General features: G+C 50.6%; 1 protein-coding gene across 9 annotated transcripts in view; it reads left to right on the top strand.

The window, feature by feature from the left end:
* Window positions 1–18,397, top strand: part of Tox2 (TOX high mobility group box family member 2) — a 135,724-nt gene extending 117,327 nt beyond the window's left edge. For 4 of the 9 annotated variants that reach the window (XM_036183772.1, XM_036183771.1, XM_036183773.1 and 1 more), the window contains exons 5-9: window positions 2,511–2,738; window positions 4,987–5,067; window positions 5,817–6,209; window positions 6,943–7,070; window positions 18,099–18,395. In XM_036183772.1, coding sequence (XP_036039665.1) covers window positions 2,511–2,738; window positions 4,987–5,067; window positions 5,817–6,209; window positions 6,943–7,070; window positions 18,099–18,186 — 918 coding nt within the window. In that variant the 3' untranslated portion in view covers window positions 18,187–18,395. Of the gene's footprint in view, window positions 1–2,510; window positions 2,739–4,986; window positions 5,068–5,816; window positions 6,210–6,942; window positions 7,071–8,549; window positions 9,319–18,098 lie in introns of those variants that run through there. The other 5 variants (XM_036183768.1, XM_036183765.1, XM_036183767.1 and 2 more) reach the window with 3 other exon arrangements.
* Window positions 18,398–19,646: the final 1,249 nt, after the last annotated feature.

The following is a 19,646-nucleotide window of genomic DNA, read 5'->3' as shown; positions in this document are numbered from 1 at the left end:
CATCCTGGGGACTTAATGTAAACCCTTGCCTGTGCTAGGCAAGTGCTCTATTGCCAGACTCCATCTCCAGCCTCACGGGTGGTTTCTGTTTTATTTTTTACTTTCAGTGTCTAGATATAGCTCAACTGGTGAAGTGTTTTCCTAGCAGGCACAAAGCTCTGGATTCACTCCCCACATCACATAAACTAGATGTGGTGGTACAGGACCGGAATCTCAGCACTCAGGGAGTAGAGGTGAGGGATCAGAAGTTCAAGGTCACCTTTAAGTCCAATGTTGTTCTTAACTACATAGAAAAGCTGGCTTGGGCCATGTAAGATCTTATCTCACAAAAACCAAGCAAATAACAACAACAATAAAAACCCTCTGTAGCCCACAGATCAGACTTTTTTTGGGGGGGGGGGCGGCTGAGGATCGAATCCAGGGCCTTGCTCTACCACTAAGCTAAATCCCCAACCCCAGATCAGATGTTTTTATAAGCTCACAATAAACACTCTTCCTCTAGTTCTCATAACAATCCTACATGGTAGGTAATATTTATTCACTATCCCCATTTAGCAGATGGAGAAACTGAGGCATGGAGTAGTTAATTAACATATTGGTGCTGTACAGCCAGAGTTCATACCCAGATGGCTGCAATGCGACCTGGCATATGCACCCTTACCACTGCCCTGTCATATCCAATGGCCTCTGTCAATCAAGTGACCTGCCTTCAGAACCCAGGCAATGGGAAAGTTCTTGCTGTACAAGCATAAGGACATGAGCACTGGGGACACAGAGATTCCTGGGGCTTGCTGGTCAGCCAGCCTAGCTGAATGGGACACTCCAGGCCAATAGGAGACCTTGTATCAAATAAATAAATAAGTAAATAAATAAACAAACAAACAAATGGTAGACAGTACCTTAGTAACCACACTTGAGATGAACTACTGTCTTCCACACCCACATGTATGCACATGCATGTACACTCACACACACATACACAAAGAGACTTGTTTTCAGTCCTCACCCCAGGGACACTTGGAATATAATAGCACCTGCATTGCCACAGGCCCTGCCAGATACCCGGCCTCTCGGGCATGAGGTCTGAGTCTATCCACTGGCCCAGAACTTGCTATTTGCTGATCATGCTGCCTTCATCTTGTTGGCATGCAGAAACACAGACCTCACTTAGGATCCAGGCCTTGGTTCAAAGGCCACAGTACCTCGTCAGCCTAAGAGTCCCCAGAGAGAACAGCTGGGGTCTATGAAAGAAATCCCAACGCCTCCTCATCCTGGAAACCCTAAGTCAAGTGTGTTTGAGACTATGGCCCTAGAGTCTGTTCAGGGGAGTCCTCTGACTGGGCAGCAGCCATGTTACCCTCGCCCTTCCCAACACCAGAGTCCTAGGGGGAAACCATTGTCTATAATCATAGCTGAAGTGCAGTGAAGGTGGCCAACCCTTTATAATCAGAGGCATTAGTTGGATATTACTTATGATCATGATGAGGAGGGGCAGAATAACTGAGAAAAACATGGAGTTAGACCCTGGAAACAGGCCCCCAGCGGCTGGACCTCATTCTTGCAGATACAAGGGTCTAACAGGTACACAGAAGACCACTTCATTGTCTAGGAGAATGGACCCTTGGTTTCTTATTTTCATTTTGTGAGATGGGAGGTCCTTTATGCTGCCCTTCCTGGCCTTAATCTCTCAATCCTCCTGCCTCAGCCTCCTGACTACAAAGATTACAGGCATTCACCACCGTGCCTAGCTTTGGGCCTCTCTCATTATTCAGTGTTGGTCAGGAGACTCTGAAAGTCTGCAAAGATAAATGTTAACACGGCAGGGAACAGAAAAGGGCTTTGTTTAGATTTCGAAGTGATAGAATGATAAATGGCTTCTGTCCATAGGGGGAGTAGAAAGTCCTTGAGTGCTGATTTTATGGCCGTCTCGGGCACTGGCCAGCCTCACCGCCAAGTTAGTGTTCTTGGCTCGACGGTCTCCAGGGACTTTCAAGGTTCTCTGAATGGACACACATGCTGGTTCTCCCTAAAAAGTTAAACCTACACCTCAGGCTGCTACCAAGGGTGCATGGGCATCTGTCTGTCTTTCTATCTCTGTATGCCTGTGGGTTCCTCTGTCCTGAGATCTGTGTCTGTATGTGTAGTTGTGTGCTATTCTGTTTGTCTGTGTCTGTTTCCCTGTATCTCTACATCTATGTGCATGTGTCTGTTTCCATCTATGTGTATATATGTATGTACCCATCTATCTGTTGTCTGGTCCATGTGTTCATGTATGTCTACCTGTGTGTATGCGTCTGTTGCCACCCTCCTCCAAATGCATGACAGTGTTGGCCAAGCTGCCTGGGTATGGATCTCTGGTGGGGAAGCCCTTTCTGTGCTTGAGAGAGAACAGGGCTGGGTGGGTCTGAGGTAAGCTGCTGAGAAAGCCTAGCTTGACCTGAGGTTAGCTAGAGTTCTTGGACTAGGAGGCCCTTGACTCCTTCAATTTACTGACTCCTCTCATCTGGCAGGTCTCGGGCGAGAAGAGACCCTCAGCAGACCCAGGTAAAAAGGCGAAGAACCCAAAGAAGAAGAAGAAGAAAGACCCCAATGAGCCACAGAAGCCTGTGTCGGCCTACGCTCTCTTCTTCAGAGACACCCAAGCCGCCATCAAGGGGCAAAATCCCAGTGCCACTTTTGGGGATGTCTCCAAAATAGTGGCCTCCATGTGGGATAGCCTGGGAGAAGAACAGAAACAGGTGAGCCTCGATCCCCTTCCAAACTGTCCCTGAGACTCTGGGCACTGGCACCAAGATATCAGGCTTGGCCTCTGGGACTAGAGGTTCCTGCAAGGGACTTGTCTGTAAGCTGGGAAGCAATGTCCCTTCCACCCCCGATGACCTCCAGCTCTGTGCACTACTGCCTTCGCTGGGCCCCTGCCTCCCCATCCGTAAACCAGGGTGCATCTCCATCCACATCTAGCAGACCCCTCAACTCAGGCCTTTCTGCTCCACTGTCCATGTGGTCTCTCCGAAGGCCTCCAGGTGGAAGGGATCAGAGCTGGCTCATACAATCGGAAATGCACGACCAGCTAGTCACCTCAGACTGACTACCTAACCTCTTTGATCCCTGGCTTCCCTACCTACTGACTACCATGCTTGGAGCATGCCTAGGCTAAGCCCCACAGGGATTCCCACTCCATCACCTCATTACATCTATCTTTAAAACACCCCGGGGAGTCACCATCCATTGACTGTTTTGGAAGTGGAGGTTGTGGGGGGAACTCAGGATCCTGTCTCGCACAGCGGGGAGTGGAGATGCTGTCCCTGGGCACGTGAGAAGCACAGAACAGTGGCAAGCTGGGGGTACAGACATGGATCACAGGTGTGAGTTAGGTGTGTCCTTTGTCGTATTTGGCAATGTAGGGATTTTGTGGAACAGTCTAGAGCCGGTAGTTTAAGAGATAGTCTAAGACCTGCTGGAAAGAAGTAGACACAAGAGACATGGGGAGGCAGAGGACATGGCCAGAGAATCCCCACTGTGGACAAGAGGAGCTCTGGAGCCAACAGAGACCCCTTGTCTTTGTTAACCCACCTGAGCTGCGAGGGTGCTGGGTGAACCCCGGCTTTGTCAGCCATTGGTTGAGAGCCACTCCAGGGGAGAGTAACCCTCCCACATTTCTGATCTCACTCATGTGGCAGGCCGGGGTCTTGCTCCTAGGAAGAGGTCTCTGATGGAGATTTTGCTGTTGGCCTAGGATGCTTTGTGTGCTGCTGCTGCTGCAGGAAGAGCCAGGGAGGCTGCCAGCTTCCGCTCTGAGACCTTTGTCATTTTCTCATGTTGAGGGTTGTGCTGGGCTCGGTAGGGTGGTTCATCTGCCGCCTTTGATGAGAGCTGACTATGCTTCTGCAACCAGCTGAAACACACAAGGCAGCTCTTCTTCAAGAAGGTAGATGGCCGCGTCTTGTGGATCTCATGGGTGTCTTAATCATGTTCTATTGCCATGAAGAGACTCCATGACCAAGGTAACTCTTGTAGAAGAAAGTATCTAATTGAGGGCTTGCTTACAGTTTCAGGGACTTAGTCCCCTATCATCATGGCAGCAATCATGGTGGCAGGCAGGCAGAGTGCTGGAAAAGTTACCGAGAGTGATGCTCTGATTTACAAGTAGAAAGAGAGAGACAAAGAAGGACAGAGAGAGAGAGAGAGAGAGAGAGAGAGAGAGAGAGAGAGAGAGAGAGAAGAGAGAAGAGAGAAGAGAGAAGAGAGAAGAGAGATATCCTGGGCCTGGCATGGGCTTTGAAAAGTTCAAAGCCTACCCCTAGTGACACACTTTCTCCAACAAGGCCACACCTCCTCATCCTTCTCAAATAGTGCCACTCCCTGGTGACTATGCATTCAAGAATATGAGCCTACAGGGGCCAGTTTTATTCAAATCACCACACCAGGCTAGTTCCCAGGCCAGCCAAGGGCCATTCCAGAGTCTAAGCACTTTTCAAGTCTTCCACATCAGTTTATTCTTATGCCACTGGCCAAATAGTCTCAAGGCTGAGCCCCAAATCATTATGGAAGAGTTCTACTTAAAAGACATGGCCAGAGTGAATGTGGAACACACGAGGGCCATTCCCACAGTAACATCTAAACCTAGGTCTAAGGCTAATAGTGGCAATTGTAGCAAATATGAATAAGAGCAGGGTTCCTGAATACAAAGATAGTGCAGCCTTAGGATTTGGTATTATCCTGGGTCCAAAGAGAGGCTTCCGGGTGACTGTCCTTCTGGAGGCACTTGTGCCAACACCATGGCTGAGGAACTGGCGTGGAGCCTGGCATCTACTCTCCTTGTGGGATACTCCAATAGAGAGGGACCAGCGGGCGACTGACCCAGCTTATGACCCCTCAACCTTCATCCATGCACGGCCCGGGAATCGCCACTTGGCATCCCAGCCTCTGCACTGTGGCTCCTCTGTGACGTTTTCTCCAGAGTTGCCCATGTCTCGGATCTTTCAGGCGTATAAGAGGAAGACGGAAGCTGCCAAGAAGGAGTACCTGAAAGCCTTGGCGGCCTACAGAGCTAGCCTCGTCTCCAAGGTAACTTCATCCCTAGGTGAAGTCCCGATGGGAGTGCACCACGGGAGGGATAGAGCGAAGGCTGGGGCTCCTAGGAACAGCAGGCACCACAGACCTCAGAGAGGAGTGGCACCTGCGGGTCACAGCTTGGGAGCTCCTGCAGTGTGGCCGCTTCACGTGAAGCCGTCATTTCATTGACTTCCTTCAGCAAGAGGGGCTAGCACTCAGAGGGCCCAGCAATGAGCCTGGCATTGACCACCTGAGTGGCTGTTGTAGGTTCAAACCCAGCTTTGCTGTCTTAACTCCTTCCTGACCATGGCCTCTACCTCTCTGTCCACACCAGAGTCCAGGAGCAAGGTGTGGGTCTGGGGCCCAAAAGGAGGCGGAGTGTCGTCCTGGAGGTTGTTGCAAAGGAAATGCCGCCTGGGTTGGGCTGTAAAGGGCCAAGCAGAGGGTGCTTACAGAGTTGAGAGCCCTGCATGAGTGAAGGGGGAGGCTGAGGGTGGCAGAGCATGGCTCGTTGCTGGCATTGGTGAGAATAGCGGGACCATGCTGGCAGGGGAGCCCACCTGAGGGTAGAGGTGGGGCTGACTGGCTGATCAAAGCCATGTGCTTGAAGGCCCCTGAATAGTTATGGCTTATTCGTTCACACCCCACCACTTAGCACAACACAGAGCTGTCCAGAGGCCTTGCAGCCTGCAGACCTGTCTGGTCAACAGCCCAGGGTCTGCCTTATCCCTGCTTTATCCCTGGCTTCCATCTTCCTCCAGAGCCCTCCGGACCAAGGCGAGGTCAAGAATGCTCAGGCAAACCCACCAGCCAAAATGCTCCCACCCAAGCAGCCCATGTATGCCATGCCCGGCCTGGCGTCCTTCCTGACGCCCTCCGACCTGCAAGCCTTCCGCAGTGGAGCCTCCCCTGCCAGCCTGGCCAGAACGCTGGGCTCCAAGGCCCTGCTGCCCGGCCTCAGCACGTCTCCCCCACCGCCCTCCTTCCCTCTCAGCTCCTCATTGCACCAGCAGCTGCCACTGCCCCCCCACGCGCAGGGCACCCTTCTCAGCCCACCTCTCAGCATGTCCCCAGCCCCTCAGCCTCCTGTTCTGCCTGCCTCCATGGCACTCCAGGTGCAGCTGGCGATGAGCCCCTCGCCTCCAGGGCCACAGGTAAGCAGGACCAAGCAACAGCCTCCTGTGACTCTCACTAAAAGGGAAGGCAGCTGAGGGGGGAGGTCGTATACTGGCCAGGCCACTCACCAGCTATGCAACCTCAGCCATGGCATTGTACCTTTCTGAGCCTCAGTTTCCAATTCTCTGAAATGGGTCTAGAACACCCACCCTGAGAGAAACTGGCTACCTCAGGCAGTGGACTAGTTGCTGGCTAAGCCTTGTTCCAGAACCTTCTCTTAGACTGTTGTGACCTCTGCCAGATTGTCCCAGCTCCTAGTGATCTCGAAAGCCCTAGTCTCCAGTGATGGTTCCACCAATGGTTCCAAAAGACGCATGCAGCACAGTAAACCCATTTTACAGATTGGGAAACTGAAGCCTGGTAAAGGAAAAACTCAGAAGTAAAATCACCACACCGACTCAGCTGGGATAGGGATTGGGTTTTCTTTTTCACTTTCTTTTCTTTTTTTCTTTGTCGTGCTGGGGGTAGAAGCCAGAGCCTCACACACACTAGGCGGGTGCTGTAACACTGAGCCACACAGTCACCTCAGGTTGAATTTTCCCAAAGATCTTCCACTAGGCAGAAGGAGGAAGAGGCAGAATAGTCATTCTGTGTAGACCAGGACATGTCTCTGGAGTGCAGGCACCCTCAAACACACAAAGATGACGCTAGCTGCCAGAGAGGCCCCCCCTTCCTCTCTCCTCTGCTCACCGCCCCCTCCTTTCCCTGTAGGACTTCCCACATATCTCTGAGTTCCCCAGTGGCTCTGGCTCCCGCTCACCTGGCCCATCCAACCCTTCCAGCAGCGGGGACTGGGATGGGAGTTACCCCAGCGGGGAACGCGGCCTCGGCACCTGCAGGTCAGTCCTCCCCAGACCCCTTCGCTGTCCATTCCTGATAGGGGTAGGGGTGGCCAGGAGGACAGGGAGACATTTGGGGGAATGTGAAGTAGGCACTGTCACCCCAAGTGGTGGATGATTAGAGTTCGGGAAACAACACAGAGCAAAGCAAAGCTCCAGGGGGCACAGCTGAATGGGTACCAAGGTCATTTGGGAAACTGAGGCTGGCCTTGGTTCATGCCTTTCTTTCGTCCCACATTTTCACAAATGGAGAGAGAGGTATGAGTATCTAGTGGACAGTGGCCATCTCCATCATGAGGCAGTGTGTCCCCCATCCCTGGCCACTAGCCTTTCATCATGGGCTTCTTGCTTTGCCTGGCCTACGAGTGCTCGCGGCACCTCATGAGCCTCGCTCGCCCTTGCTTCCACTTCTAGGGAGAGCCTGTGCAGGTGTGCAGGCTCAGGCGGGCAGGGATTCATAGCCCCAGCAGGCGCAGACTCTCCTCCAGCCCTTTTCCTTCTGTTTCCTTCCCAAAGTCAGGGCCAAGGAGGAGGAAGTACTTTGTGTCTGAACTTCCTAAGGCTGTCCCTTCTCCCCTGAGTGAGAATGTCTGATCTACAACAGCCAATTCTTGTCTTTCTTATTAAATGTGGAGTCTTTCTATGTAGCCCAGGCTGGCTCTGAACTCGTGAGCCTCCTGCCTCCCACAGGCATGGGACAGTGTATCTGGCTCACCCTGTGCTGTATTCTAAAGACAGAAAGGTGTCTACCTTCCTGTAATTCTGTTGAAATATGCAAATGATGATGTTGTGATTAAAAGCAGACATGGTGGGGTGCCTGAGGCATATCTCAGTTGGTAGAGTGTTTGCTTAGAATGCATGAAGCCCTGGGTTTGGTCCCCAGTACTGCCTAAGCCTGGTGTGGTGATGCATACCTAGAATTCCCAGGACTCAGGTTGGAGGTTGGGATGAAAGCCTGAGAATCAAAAGTTCTAGGTCATCCTCAACTGCACTGAGAGTTCAAGGCCAGCCTGGAATACATAAGATCCTAAGATCCTATCCAAAAAAAAAAACCAAAAAAAACCCAAACAAACAAACAAACCAAAAAAAAAAAAAAAAAAAAACCAGACATGAAGAGCAAATTAAAAAACAAGCTGGGCGGTGGTGGCACACGCCTTTAATCCAAGCAGAGGCAGGCGGATCTCTGTGAGTTCGAGACCAACCTGGTCTACAGAGCTACTCCAGGACAGGCTCCAAAGCTACAGAGAAACCCTATCTCGAAAAACCAGGAAAAGAATACAAAAAATACACACAAAAAAAATTAAACAAAACAAAACAAAAACCTAGATGGTCCCTGGTAGGATACCAGGAGGAATTCTTGGTTCTGCTTGATGGGCAGCCCCTTCTTCCACCTTGGGGACAGCTGATCAGAGTGAGGGACACAGGGCCAGGGCACCAGGGTGGGCTCTGGTAGCTGACAGCCCCTACTCTCTCCTGCAGCTTGCTCCCCAGGGATAAATCGCTCTACCTCACCTAATCCCGCCTCCCCTCCCTCCCTGAGGCTCTCCGGAGGGCACTGCTCCGAGCCAGAAGGGCTGACCACAAGAGAGAGGCCGGGCAGCAGGCAGGGTGACCAGCCAGCAAGAGCAGTGATACACCCATGCCCCAGGGCTGAGCCTCTCCCTCGACCTCCCACCAGACTCTGCAGAGGCAGTCCACCGCCCACCACCAGCCCAAAGAACCTACAGGAACCTTCTGCCCGCTGACCTGCTTGCTCCAGGGTAGCTGTGGACCCCACTCCTTGGCCTGCACACAGTCCCCTGCGTCTGGATTTCTGGCCCCAGCCCAAGCTCACCGGGCTGCCCCCTCCAGGTTGCTTAGCAACAGACACCCACCCCAGATGCTGGGCCAGCCACAGGTGTGCTCTCGTGTACACAAAAGATGCTGAAACCCACACGCTGTGGGTTCCGTGTAAGTAGTTCACTGTCTTAGAACCGTGCTGAAGACATCTGTGAGATTATTTTGTGGGGAGAAAGAAAGTTTCCTTTAAGGTTAAAAAAAAAGAAAAAAGAAGAGAAAAAGAAAAAAAAACATTTTATAAGACCTTTAGCACATTTTTTTTAAGTTTTATCTTAAGGGAGACATGTGCACAGAAACTGTCAAACTGATTCTTATCTGCACACAGAGAGAATGGGAGCTTTTAAGCCACACCCAGGGGCATCCTCCTCCTCCTTCTTCTTCTCCTTCTTCTTCCTCCTCTTCCATCTCTTCTTTCTCTTCTTCATGTTCTTTTCTCCTTCCTCTTCTTTTTCTTTCTTTCTTTTTTTTCCCCCACATATCCACCTTTTTAAAATCGCCAGCAACAGTTTGGGTCATCTATTTATGAAGACAAGTTGAAAACAACGTTGCGGTTTCTCCTAACGCGTGTGTGGTTTGGGGTCTGGGTTTGGTTTAGGCTTTGGTTTGTGTTGTTCGCAGCTGTCTCCTGGCCCTTGCAATGTCTGCCCCGGTACCCCAGTGCTTCGCTCAGACCTCTTTGTAATAAAACTTCTGAAAAGTGGCAAGCAACCCTGTGTCTTCCCACACTTTTTCCCGGCCTGGTTAGCCTCTCCCCAAAGCCAGATAAGGATCAACAAATAAAGGAACGGTACACCGTGTCCCTGATGACATAGATACAAAAACTCACAATAACGTTTTTGCAAATAGAATCTGAGAACCCATTAAGGGCCTGCCACCAACTTGACAATCCCAGGACCCACATGGCGGATGGGAAGAACTGATTCCTAGTTGTCCTCTGACTTCTACACACAAATAAATAATGTAACTATAACTTGTTAAGGAGATTTAAGAACACATTAAGAAGATCATACATCATGACCAAGTTGTTTTCATTCCATGGCTGGAAGATTGGTCCTGCATCTGAGCCAGGCCCAGACTCCTGAAGTGGCAAGTGGTGGTGGGTTCACTAGGTCAGAGTCTCTTCTGAGGGCAGAATCAGAGCAGAGTCCTGCCTGCCACTCACCAGCATGAGGGCCTGTGTATGGGCAAAACACATCCCTGACCTCAGCTATGGTGTGCAAGAAGGAGACACAAACCTCTCTCAGTTTTGTGGCACAGAGTTAATGCTCTGTGTGTGAAGACACATGAGAGGGTCAACCTTGGGCTTTCCAGGTGAGACCTAGCTCTCCAGCCACTGAAAAGCATTGGTAAAATCCCAGTGCTAAAGAGTATCCCCAAATGTCAGCACATTCTGGAAACACTGGTGTTTTAACATGCACAGTCAGATTTTGTATGATTTCACTGTGGGGCTGGGATGTATCTCTATGTTTCCCTAGCATTCCAAACACCCAAGGTTCCATTGATAGTACCACATAAAGAGAAATAACTTTTTGAAAAGATGTGGGTGTGAAATAGAGCTGACTGCACAATGTAGACATGAACATAACGTCTGGGAGAAAACAGTAACGGGACAGAGCCACAGGCTCCTGGCAGTGATGAGTGGGGTTCTGTGCATGGGGTCCCCTTCATAAACACAGGTAAGCTAGTGACAGTCGGAGCCCAAGGGACAGGAGAGTTTCCTACAAACCTTCCTTCAGGAAGCATCCTGGACCAGAGACGCCTTAACCCAGGCTCCCCAGCAGCTGTTAGGTGGTGACACTTCAAGGTAATAATTGTCACAAGCTGAACTCTGGAGAATAATAGTGGTCTGGCGGGGGAGTGGGGGGGTGGGGGGGAGGGGGGGGGGGGGTGTTAGAGGCTGCTGTCACACCCTGTGACACAACAACCCTTGGTTTGGTTTCCCAGTATTTGACCCAGCTCTTTGAGACAGGGACAGGTGTCTTGCTCTAGACAGAGCAGCCCCACATTCACATCATCTAGGAACCTCTCATTCTCCCCACGGGCCACAGCCTTCATTCAGAGCATGCCTAGATGTAAGCTCAGGCTTGCTGAGAGCAGTTTCCTCTCAAGGGCATGTTGTAATCCTCCAGGGAAATCGACAGAAGAAAATTCCAAGCAAAGTCAATCACCTCTCATCAGCACAGCCCAGCAATGTGGAACACAAACCTTCAATGAAGCTACAGTTTCCTTTCTGTGTGGAACCCGTTAGTGCCATGGTGATGGCTTCCATAGTTGAATAGCCATCTCTCGCTTTTACAAGACACCATTAGACCAACAAAGAGAGTCCCAAATCAGCAGAACCTGAGGCCACGAGGGTCCAGCAAGGTGTGCCCCACTTCATTGTCATGTCAGGCTGTTGGGGTCATTTGCAAGCACTTTGCATGCCTAGGTTGGCCTCCTGGGTGCTGAAGCGAATGCCAACTCTCTTCTTCCATTTGAGCTACCATAACAGAGTACGTAGGTGGGCTCACCACCAAAGACATCTTTGCTCACAGCTCTGGAGGCTGGTAAGGCCTAGATGCTGGTGAGGGCCGAATTCCCAACCATAGTCACCTGTTGTGCCCTCACATGGCAGAGGTCCAGGCAAATGTTTGGGGTCTATTAGGGCACAAATCCCCATAATGAGGGCTTCATCTCTAGACCTAATGGTCTTCCACAACCCCCTCCTCCACATCCTATGACACTGAGGGCTAAGGTTCCAACGTATGACTCTGGGAGGCAGAGAGGTGAGGGGCAGACATGCAGCATTTGCATCAAATACAGTGGGTGTTGTCGATGTCCCCCAAGTCTCTTTTACTGGCAGCTGTTCCCACTCACAGTGACAGAGAAAGGGAAGGGGACAAAGAACCTCCAGAGCTGCCCTTAACTAATGCCTCAGCGATGGAGAAGCCTCACTGTGGAGGCAACCTGAGCAGGGTCCTAGGAGCCTGGTCCTCCCTTAGCTGCCGGCCTGCTGCCCCAATGCCTCCCTCCGCTCTGAGAGCCCTGCTCAACCAGACTCTGCATCTAAGGTCCTGTGTGTTTCTACAGATAAAGACTCCAGATGCCAGCTGAGTTCACGGCCACAGTAGGGCCACATCCATGATGCCCACAACAGTCATTTCTGCACATACAAATTTCAGCCTGTGAACACCAGCCCAAACCTAACCCCTGGGAGGTGGAGTCCACTCCTGTCCACTCCATTCTACAGTGATCACAGCTGCACCCCATGGGGCACCCAATCCAACATTGTGGGCTCTCCCTATGTTCTGGATCCCACAGCTGTGGCATGGGCCAGGGACTCCCACAGCGGCAGCACCCTCCACTGCCAGGGCCAGTCTGTGGTCTGGACCTAAGAGCCATAGCCTGTCATTGAGAAAACCTTGAACTGCTGCAGCAGCCTGTCTCCCCTGTCTCAGGGGCCTCCCCTCCTTTCCTAAAGCTGGGCTCCTGCTCAAGCCCATTTGTCCATCCTTCCCCACAGCCAGGAGGAGACCCCAGCAGGAGATGATTATTCCTACTGTCTTCCTTCCCCACAGGAAAGCATGGTTGGCCCAGTGACCTCTTCCTTCAGAAGGGACCCAGAAGATTTTCCGTATTAGATAGAGTGTGGGCAACATGCAGGAGAATTTTAAGTGTTCTCGACACTCAAACACAACTGCTCGTTCATCAAGAATGAAACTCAGCTACCCCGCCTGTCCCCACTGGACCCCAGGGACACCAGTCAGAAAGGGGCACAGATTTTGCCTCTAGTGGCTTCAGGAACACTAATGTTAGCTAATAATAAAGTTGTAACCTTATATACTAAGTCACATATACAGAAATTTAAAAATACCAACTATGCACCTAGTGCCAACAGGGAAGCAAGGAAAGGGCCAGACGTTCAGTCCATCTGAGATCTTGACGATTTCCTTGGGGAGGTGGCATCTGAGGTGTGCCTGAACTAGAGATTAGGGTGTAGGTAGCAATGGGATTTGCTTAGGGTTGGGTTTGGACTGGGATTAGAGTTGAGAGTTGGGGTAGGATTTGGGGCTGGGCTAGGGTTAAAGGTTGAAGTTGAGGTTCAATTGGAGTTAAAGCTGGGGTTTTGATTGGATTAGGGTTGGGGCGGGATGCATTGAGGTTGGTGTTGGGTCACAAGTGGGGTTGTGGGGTTGGTGTCAGAGTTAGTGCTTAGGCTTAATTAGCTTAGGACTGTCCTTGGGGCCAAGGTTAAGGTTCCATCTAAGGTACCATTAAGACAGACACTTGGCTCTAGTATGTTGAGCTTCCCATTCTCAGAACCCCCAGCCTGCCTGGCTCCGTGTCAAAGGGTCCCATCAAGGATTGTGGAGCCCACATTGTGTGAGAGGCTCTTTCATCTGGAGCAGGCCAGGAAACCTCTGTTGAGATATGTCCTTATACTCTGTCCTGCACCTCTGCACCTCTCTTCTGGGGCCCAAGCCTTCACTAACTGCACAGTGATGGTGGTGGACTGTGACATCTGTGTGTGGTGTAAGAACAGAGATGGTAGGAGGTGAATAAAGCCCCTATGTATTTCCCATGTGAGGTAAGATGCACGCAGCTGGTATGTGTGCATTTGTATGTAACTCTGTATTGTGATGTCCATATGCACTTGGGGGTACACATTAGTATATGCATGCTGTGCATGGTTGTATGCGGTGTGTCAGAGTTACCTTTGGGCCATCAGCTTAAAAATAATGACGCAGAGACTTCTTATTAATTATGAAAGCTCGACCTTGGCATAGACTTGTTCTCAGCTAGCTCTTATAACTTAAATTAACCCATTTATATTAATCTATGTTCTGCCACGTGGTGTTACCTTTCTTCACACTGCCCATCCTGCTTCCTCCTCACCTAGCTGGTGACTCTGCCTCCCCCCACCCCAGAGTTCTCTGCCTGGAAGTCCTGCCTATACTTTCTACCTAGCTATTGACCATTCAGCTTTTTATTACAGCAATTATAGCAATACATCTTCACACAGTGTACAAATATCCCACAACAATGTGGTGAGTGCAGGAATATGTGTATATGGTACTCATAAAGGTACATATGTATGGCTAGTGTTCATGTGTGATAACATACAAAGCACTCAAATACTGCAAAAGTACATACCTTCCACATGCATACCAAACCCACACATGGATGCGTCAGACACACTACACGGAGTTCATGGATGTATAACACATACCAAATGCACACACGGCACACGTACACATCTTCCACATGCACAGACACCATGTGAAAGCAAAGTAAACACTCTTAAACATGTATACATACACAGTATATATACACATACTGCATACATAAACATACCGCCCACAAATAGCTCCTATACACACACACACACACACACACACACACACACACACACACACCAGACACAGAAGTGTATCTTGCACACATTTTCCCATCACGTTCATACAACACACACCACACAGCCATGCATCCTGGGTAACATTCCAGAGGGCCTTCCAGAGGGAATTTTGAGACTGTTTCAGAAACCATGAGGAGAGGTGTGGGGCAGTGGAGGGAAACAGAAAGATGGTGACAAGGTGATTGGGGGAAAGATGGTGGCCTAGGGACACCTTGTACACTGCCAGGATGTCCTACACACAGTAGGACACACACACAGGCTTCCATGGACTTCCATTTGTATTGGTATTGGTGGGATTCAGATAGCTTTGGGGAAGAAATCCAGAGAAATACACATTAAACTAGGAGTCCCAGAGACACTCTGAAGTCTTGGGTGGTGATGATGCGCAGAAGAGCCAAACACAAGAACGGCAAACAGGCCTGCTGTCCATCTGGAGGTGAGGAAAGGGCCCTCAAAAATTAACAGAAGCTGTGTGGTGGTGCACGCCTTTAATCCCAGCACCCGAGAGGCAGAGGCAGGAAGATCTCTGTGAGTTCAAGGTCAGTTTGGTCTACATAGCAAGTTCCAACCTAGCCAAAACTTTTTTTAAAACTTATGTGTGGATTGTATGAGTACAGACGTGTGAATATAGCCGTCTGGGTGCTTGGAATCATACTTCTAATGCACGCTCTGCAAGAACAGCAAGAGCACCATGCCCCCACCCTGAGCCGTTTCTCCAGCCCCTTGCTTTTCTTCACCTTGCCCATGATGTTTGACTTCTTACAGTGAACGTGTACACATACAGCAGAGAATCTTGTTGGTTTAGGGGTTTTTGTTTTACATTTTTTAGATTTTTTTTATTTTTATGTGTTTGAGTGTTTTGCCTTCATGTATGTCTGTGGGCCACGTGCATGCTTGGTGCCTCAGAGGTCAGAAGAGGGCATTGGCTCCCCTGGAACTGGAGTGACAGACAGTTGTGAGCCTCCGTGTGGTTGCTGAGAATAGAACCTGGGTCCTTTGTAAGAACAAGTGTTCCTAACCTCTGGGCCATCTCTCCAGCCCCAGTTTTGGGATTGTTGTTTGAGACGGGGTCTCACTATGTAGCCATTGCTGGTCTAGAACTCAGTGTGTAGACTAGGCTGGCATCAAACTCACAGATTTCCACCTGCCTCTGCCTCCCTAGTACCAGGATTATAGTATGCCCCACCATACCCAGTGGGTCTGTGTTTTAATCAATTAATTTGTATTTCCATCCACAGATATGTTGAGCTTGTTCCTCCTTGATCCTCCCCCTCCCTCCCCTTCCCTTCCCTCTCTTCTCCTCTCCCTCCCATCAGGCCCCTCTGTCCCCCTAAAGAGTTTCGCTTCCACTTTCACATCCTGTGTCATACATGAGTTTATGTAGCTATGTGAACTATAGGAGCTGCAGAGGAGAGAAAACATCTGTTTGTCATCCTGAGATTGGCTTCATTCACTTAACACGATTGTCTCCATCCTTCTGGCCCCCTGCACCCCCATCCTCCTGACCCCCTGCACCCCCATCCTCCCACCCCCTGCACCCCCATCCTCCTGACCCCCTGCACCTCCATCCTCCTGACCCCCTGTACCTCCATCCTCCTGACCCCCTGTACTTCCATCCTCCTGACCCCCTGTACCTCCATCCTCCCGACCCCTCTGCACCCCCATCCTCCCAGCCCCCTGTACCTCCATCCTCCTGACCCCCTGCACCCTCATCCTCCTGACCCCCTGCACCTCCATCCTCCTGACCCCTGCACCTCCATCCTCCTGAGCCCCTGAACCTCCATCCTCCTGACCCCTGCACCTCCATCCTCCTGACCCCCTGCACCTCCATCCTCCCGGCCCTCTGTACCTCTGTCTTCGAATCTCACCCCTGGAGTCTCTCTGTATGTACAAGTCTCATCTCATGAGGAAATCAGACGGACTGAGTCCAGGCCCACACTAACAGCCTCGTCTAACTTAACCACTCTTTGAAGCCCCATCCCTTAAGGCTCCACATTCTGAGTCTTTGGGCACCAGGACTTCAGCGTGTAAATTTGGAGACATTCAATCCCTTCCATAACAGTGTGAGGCTTAACAATGACAGATGTGAACACTGCATGACAAGGCCACCTCCCCACATCTCCAGCATGACAGCTAGCCATGGTTATCTTTTCTACTTGCCCCCCAAACTCCGCCCTCAGGTTCTGACGCTGGTCCACAAAATGTCGTTATAACTGTGCCAGTAAACTATGTGATCATAAGTGGAATTATGAATTCAGGTGCCTTGGGATTGGGAACAGAAAGAAAGCAGAGTACCATGCAAGAGAGCTTAGTGAAGAGTGTGGCTAAGTGGAAACAGTGCTCCGCCAAAGAGGGATTTCCATCCCGGGTACTTTAAACCATCTGCTAGCCACACACCAAAAGGCAGCTCCCGAGCTGGCCATCCCCATGCAGCCATGAGCACCTCTTCTCCTCCCCTCCCTTGAGGATGTGACTCAAGGTGGGTTTTGAAGTCAGATGCACATGCCTGATTTTGAATCTTGGATTTAAAAAAAAACCCAAACATTTAGTTATTTTAATTTTATGTGCATTGACATTTTGTCTGCATGTATGTCTGTGTGAGGGTGTCAGATCCTCTGGACCTGGATTTACAGACAGTTCTGGGTTCTGGGACTTGAACCTGGGTCCTCTGGAAGAGCAGGCAGTGCTCTTAACCTCTGAGCCATCTCTCCAGCCTCTTTTTAATTATTGGTTTATTTTATGTGTTTGGGTATTTTGCCTGTGTATGTATCTGTGCACCATGTGTATGCCTGGTGACCTTGGAGGCTAGGGAGAGGGTATGGAACTGGGGCTACAGAAAGTTGTGAGCTACCATGTGGGTACTAGGAATTGAACCTGTGTCCTCTGGAAGAGCAAATCTTGGATTCTTATCTGCATAACACAGTACTGGCTTAAATCTCAGAACTGATGTGAGGGATATATAGAATAAAGCAAGTAATTACTATGTCAGTTTTATTTTTAAATGCGTAGCTTTTAGAGTGAGTTTGAGCTCGTGTGTGGAGCAGTTGCGCCTCTTGGTGGTAAAAATTGAGAACTGCACCTGAAATAAATAACCCTGAAGCTAAATTGCACTCTTCTGGAAACAAAGTTTTGGGAATCCACTTCTGACATAAGCAAAGTTGCATAGGTCATTGCCCTTCATGCTAAGTCTCCATATCCAAGTCCCCAACACTTACAGCCACCCTGAAGTGACTATGACAACGGTATAATACCACTTGGTGCTCAGTGACCCTTACGAGGCAGTTGGCCAAGACAAATTTAGCCAGACTTCTGGGCTCGCACAGGATACCCTTCCATCCGGTGCAGATGAGACAGAGGGGTGCCCGCTGGTATTGTTTGGTTGGCTGGTTGGTTGGTTTGGGGGTCTTTGGTTTCGGGGCTTCTTGCCTCGTTTTTGTTTTCCCTTCACTGGTGGCAGGAGGGAGGGGTGAGCCTGGCCGGGTGACCCTAACCAAAAGAAGAGCAGATCTTTGCAAACTCCCGAGATTTCACAGGAGCCCAATGTCCTTTGGATGGTATGAAGTGCCACTCAGATCCCGCTCTTAAGCAGAAAGTGCCCCCTGAAAGTATGACTGTGCAGTGGCCGCACTCCCTGGTGGTCAGGGTTTAAAATGTCATCCCAGAAATCACACCAAGAAAGGCTGAATTTACCATAGATTTTCCTCCCAGAAAGGAGGAGTTTGGGTCACTGGGTGTGTGTGTGGCGGAGGGGGTTGCCGCGATCCTTTCATTGTTTCCGTTGCCTCCTGCTGCGGCTGCCTGCGGAATTCACTTCCCAAGGGACAGAGGGAGAACTCACATATAAGGCCTGCTCTGGAGTTGGCGACACCTCCCAGGAGATGAAGTGCCAGAGGCCAGACTGCAGGGGCCTGGAGAAGCCTCCCTCACCAGCCCCGCACCACACCGCCCCGCCCCGCCCCGCACCACACCGCCCAGCCCCGCCCAGCCCAGCCCCTCCTTCCACTCTCTTCACAAGACCCAAGGCTGCTGTTTTAACTTGCACGATGCTGTTTGCTGGCGCACTATTCACAATCGCTACCTTATGGAAACAACCTGTGAAGTCACCGTTTGTGGTTTTGTTTTATGGCCCACTGAGTTTAACCAGGGCTGTCTGTATGACCATGGGTTCAGAACTGTTCGGTAGAGCCTGGTTTGTGTGTGTGTGTGTGTGTGTGTGTGTGTGTGTGTGTGTGTGTGTGTGTGTGTGTGTGTGTGTGTCACCTGTGTGGACACATTTGAAGATATGATTCCTTCCTTCCCAGGATCCGTCAGTAGCCAATAGCTCAGCACAGAAGAGTGGAGCCCGTGTGCCTGGTTGTTTGAGACAGGTCTTCCGGTGTAACCCAGGCTAGCCTTCGTCTCACAAAATCCAGGAAATCACGAGTGTGCTCCCATGCCCAACTTTCTCCAGGCTCTTTTTCCAGCCAACAGAAACATAATCTGCATGGAAGGCTGAGGAGAGGGACCTCTGCTTGTTCCCAGAGCAGCCTTTCCTGGTGCCAAATGGAAAAGAGCTTGCCTGCAGGCTGGTGTTGACAGAGTCCGATGGGCTGGGGTTCCCACTGAATACCAATCATCTCATTGTCTTCCATCAACTTGTGCAATAGCTGAGGGTCTGAACTTCACAGAGAAAAGTGATGATGTCCAGAGGTGTCAGAGACCGGCCCCGGGTCACAGAGCTAGAACACAGTGGTGCCTCAGTGAGCACCAGTCAGTGTGGTGCCCGATTCTTCTCCCCAGTTTGGTGTCTGCTCCATAAAAGGCCACTCTTTCCACCTGAAAGCCAGGGACCCACAGCCATCTTTCCGTTGTTCCTGTGAACTAAGAGTGAGTCCATGAACCCCATTCCTAGGCTGATCGTGAGTGAACAAAAGCCAGCCGTCCCACTGACTCTCTAACCCATCCGAATGAACGGAACTAGTGAATGTGGGGTTGACCGCGACGGGCGTGGGCTGGACCAGCTCACCTTGGCTTTGAATGTCTTCATTTTCTGAGCTAAGGAGATAGCTCCCCAAAGTGCTTTCATGCAAGTGTGAAGACCTGTATTCAGATCCCCAGAACCCCTGTAAAGCTGGACAGGGTAGGCCCACCTGCTATCCCAGCACTCTGTGGACACAGTAAGCCCACCTGCTATCCCAGCACTCTGTGGACACAGTAGGACCATTAGCAATCCCAGCACTTTGTGGACACAGTAGGCCCACCTGCTATCCCAGCATTCTGTGGACACAGTAGGTCCACCTGCTATCCCAGCACTCTGTGGACACAGTAGGGCCACCTGCTATCCCAGCACTCTGTGGACACAG

This window comes from Onychomys torridus, chromosome 4 (assembly GCF_903995425.1).
Source record: "Onychomys torridus chromosome 4, mOncTor1.1, whole genome shotgun sequence".
In the NCBI taxonomy this organism is placed as follows: Eukaryota; Metazoa; Chordata; class Mammalia; order Rodentia; family Cricetidae; genus Onychomys; species Onychomys torridus.
Note: the sequence above shows the minus strand (reverse complement) of the source record. Positions and strands in the feature narration are given on the sequence as shown.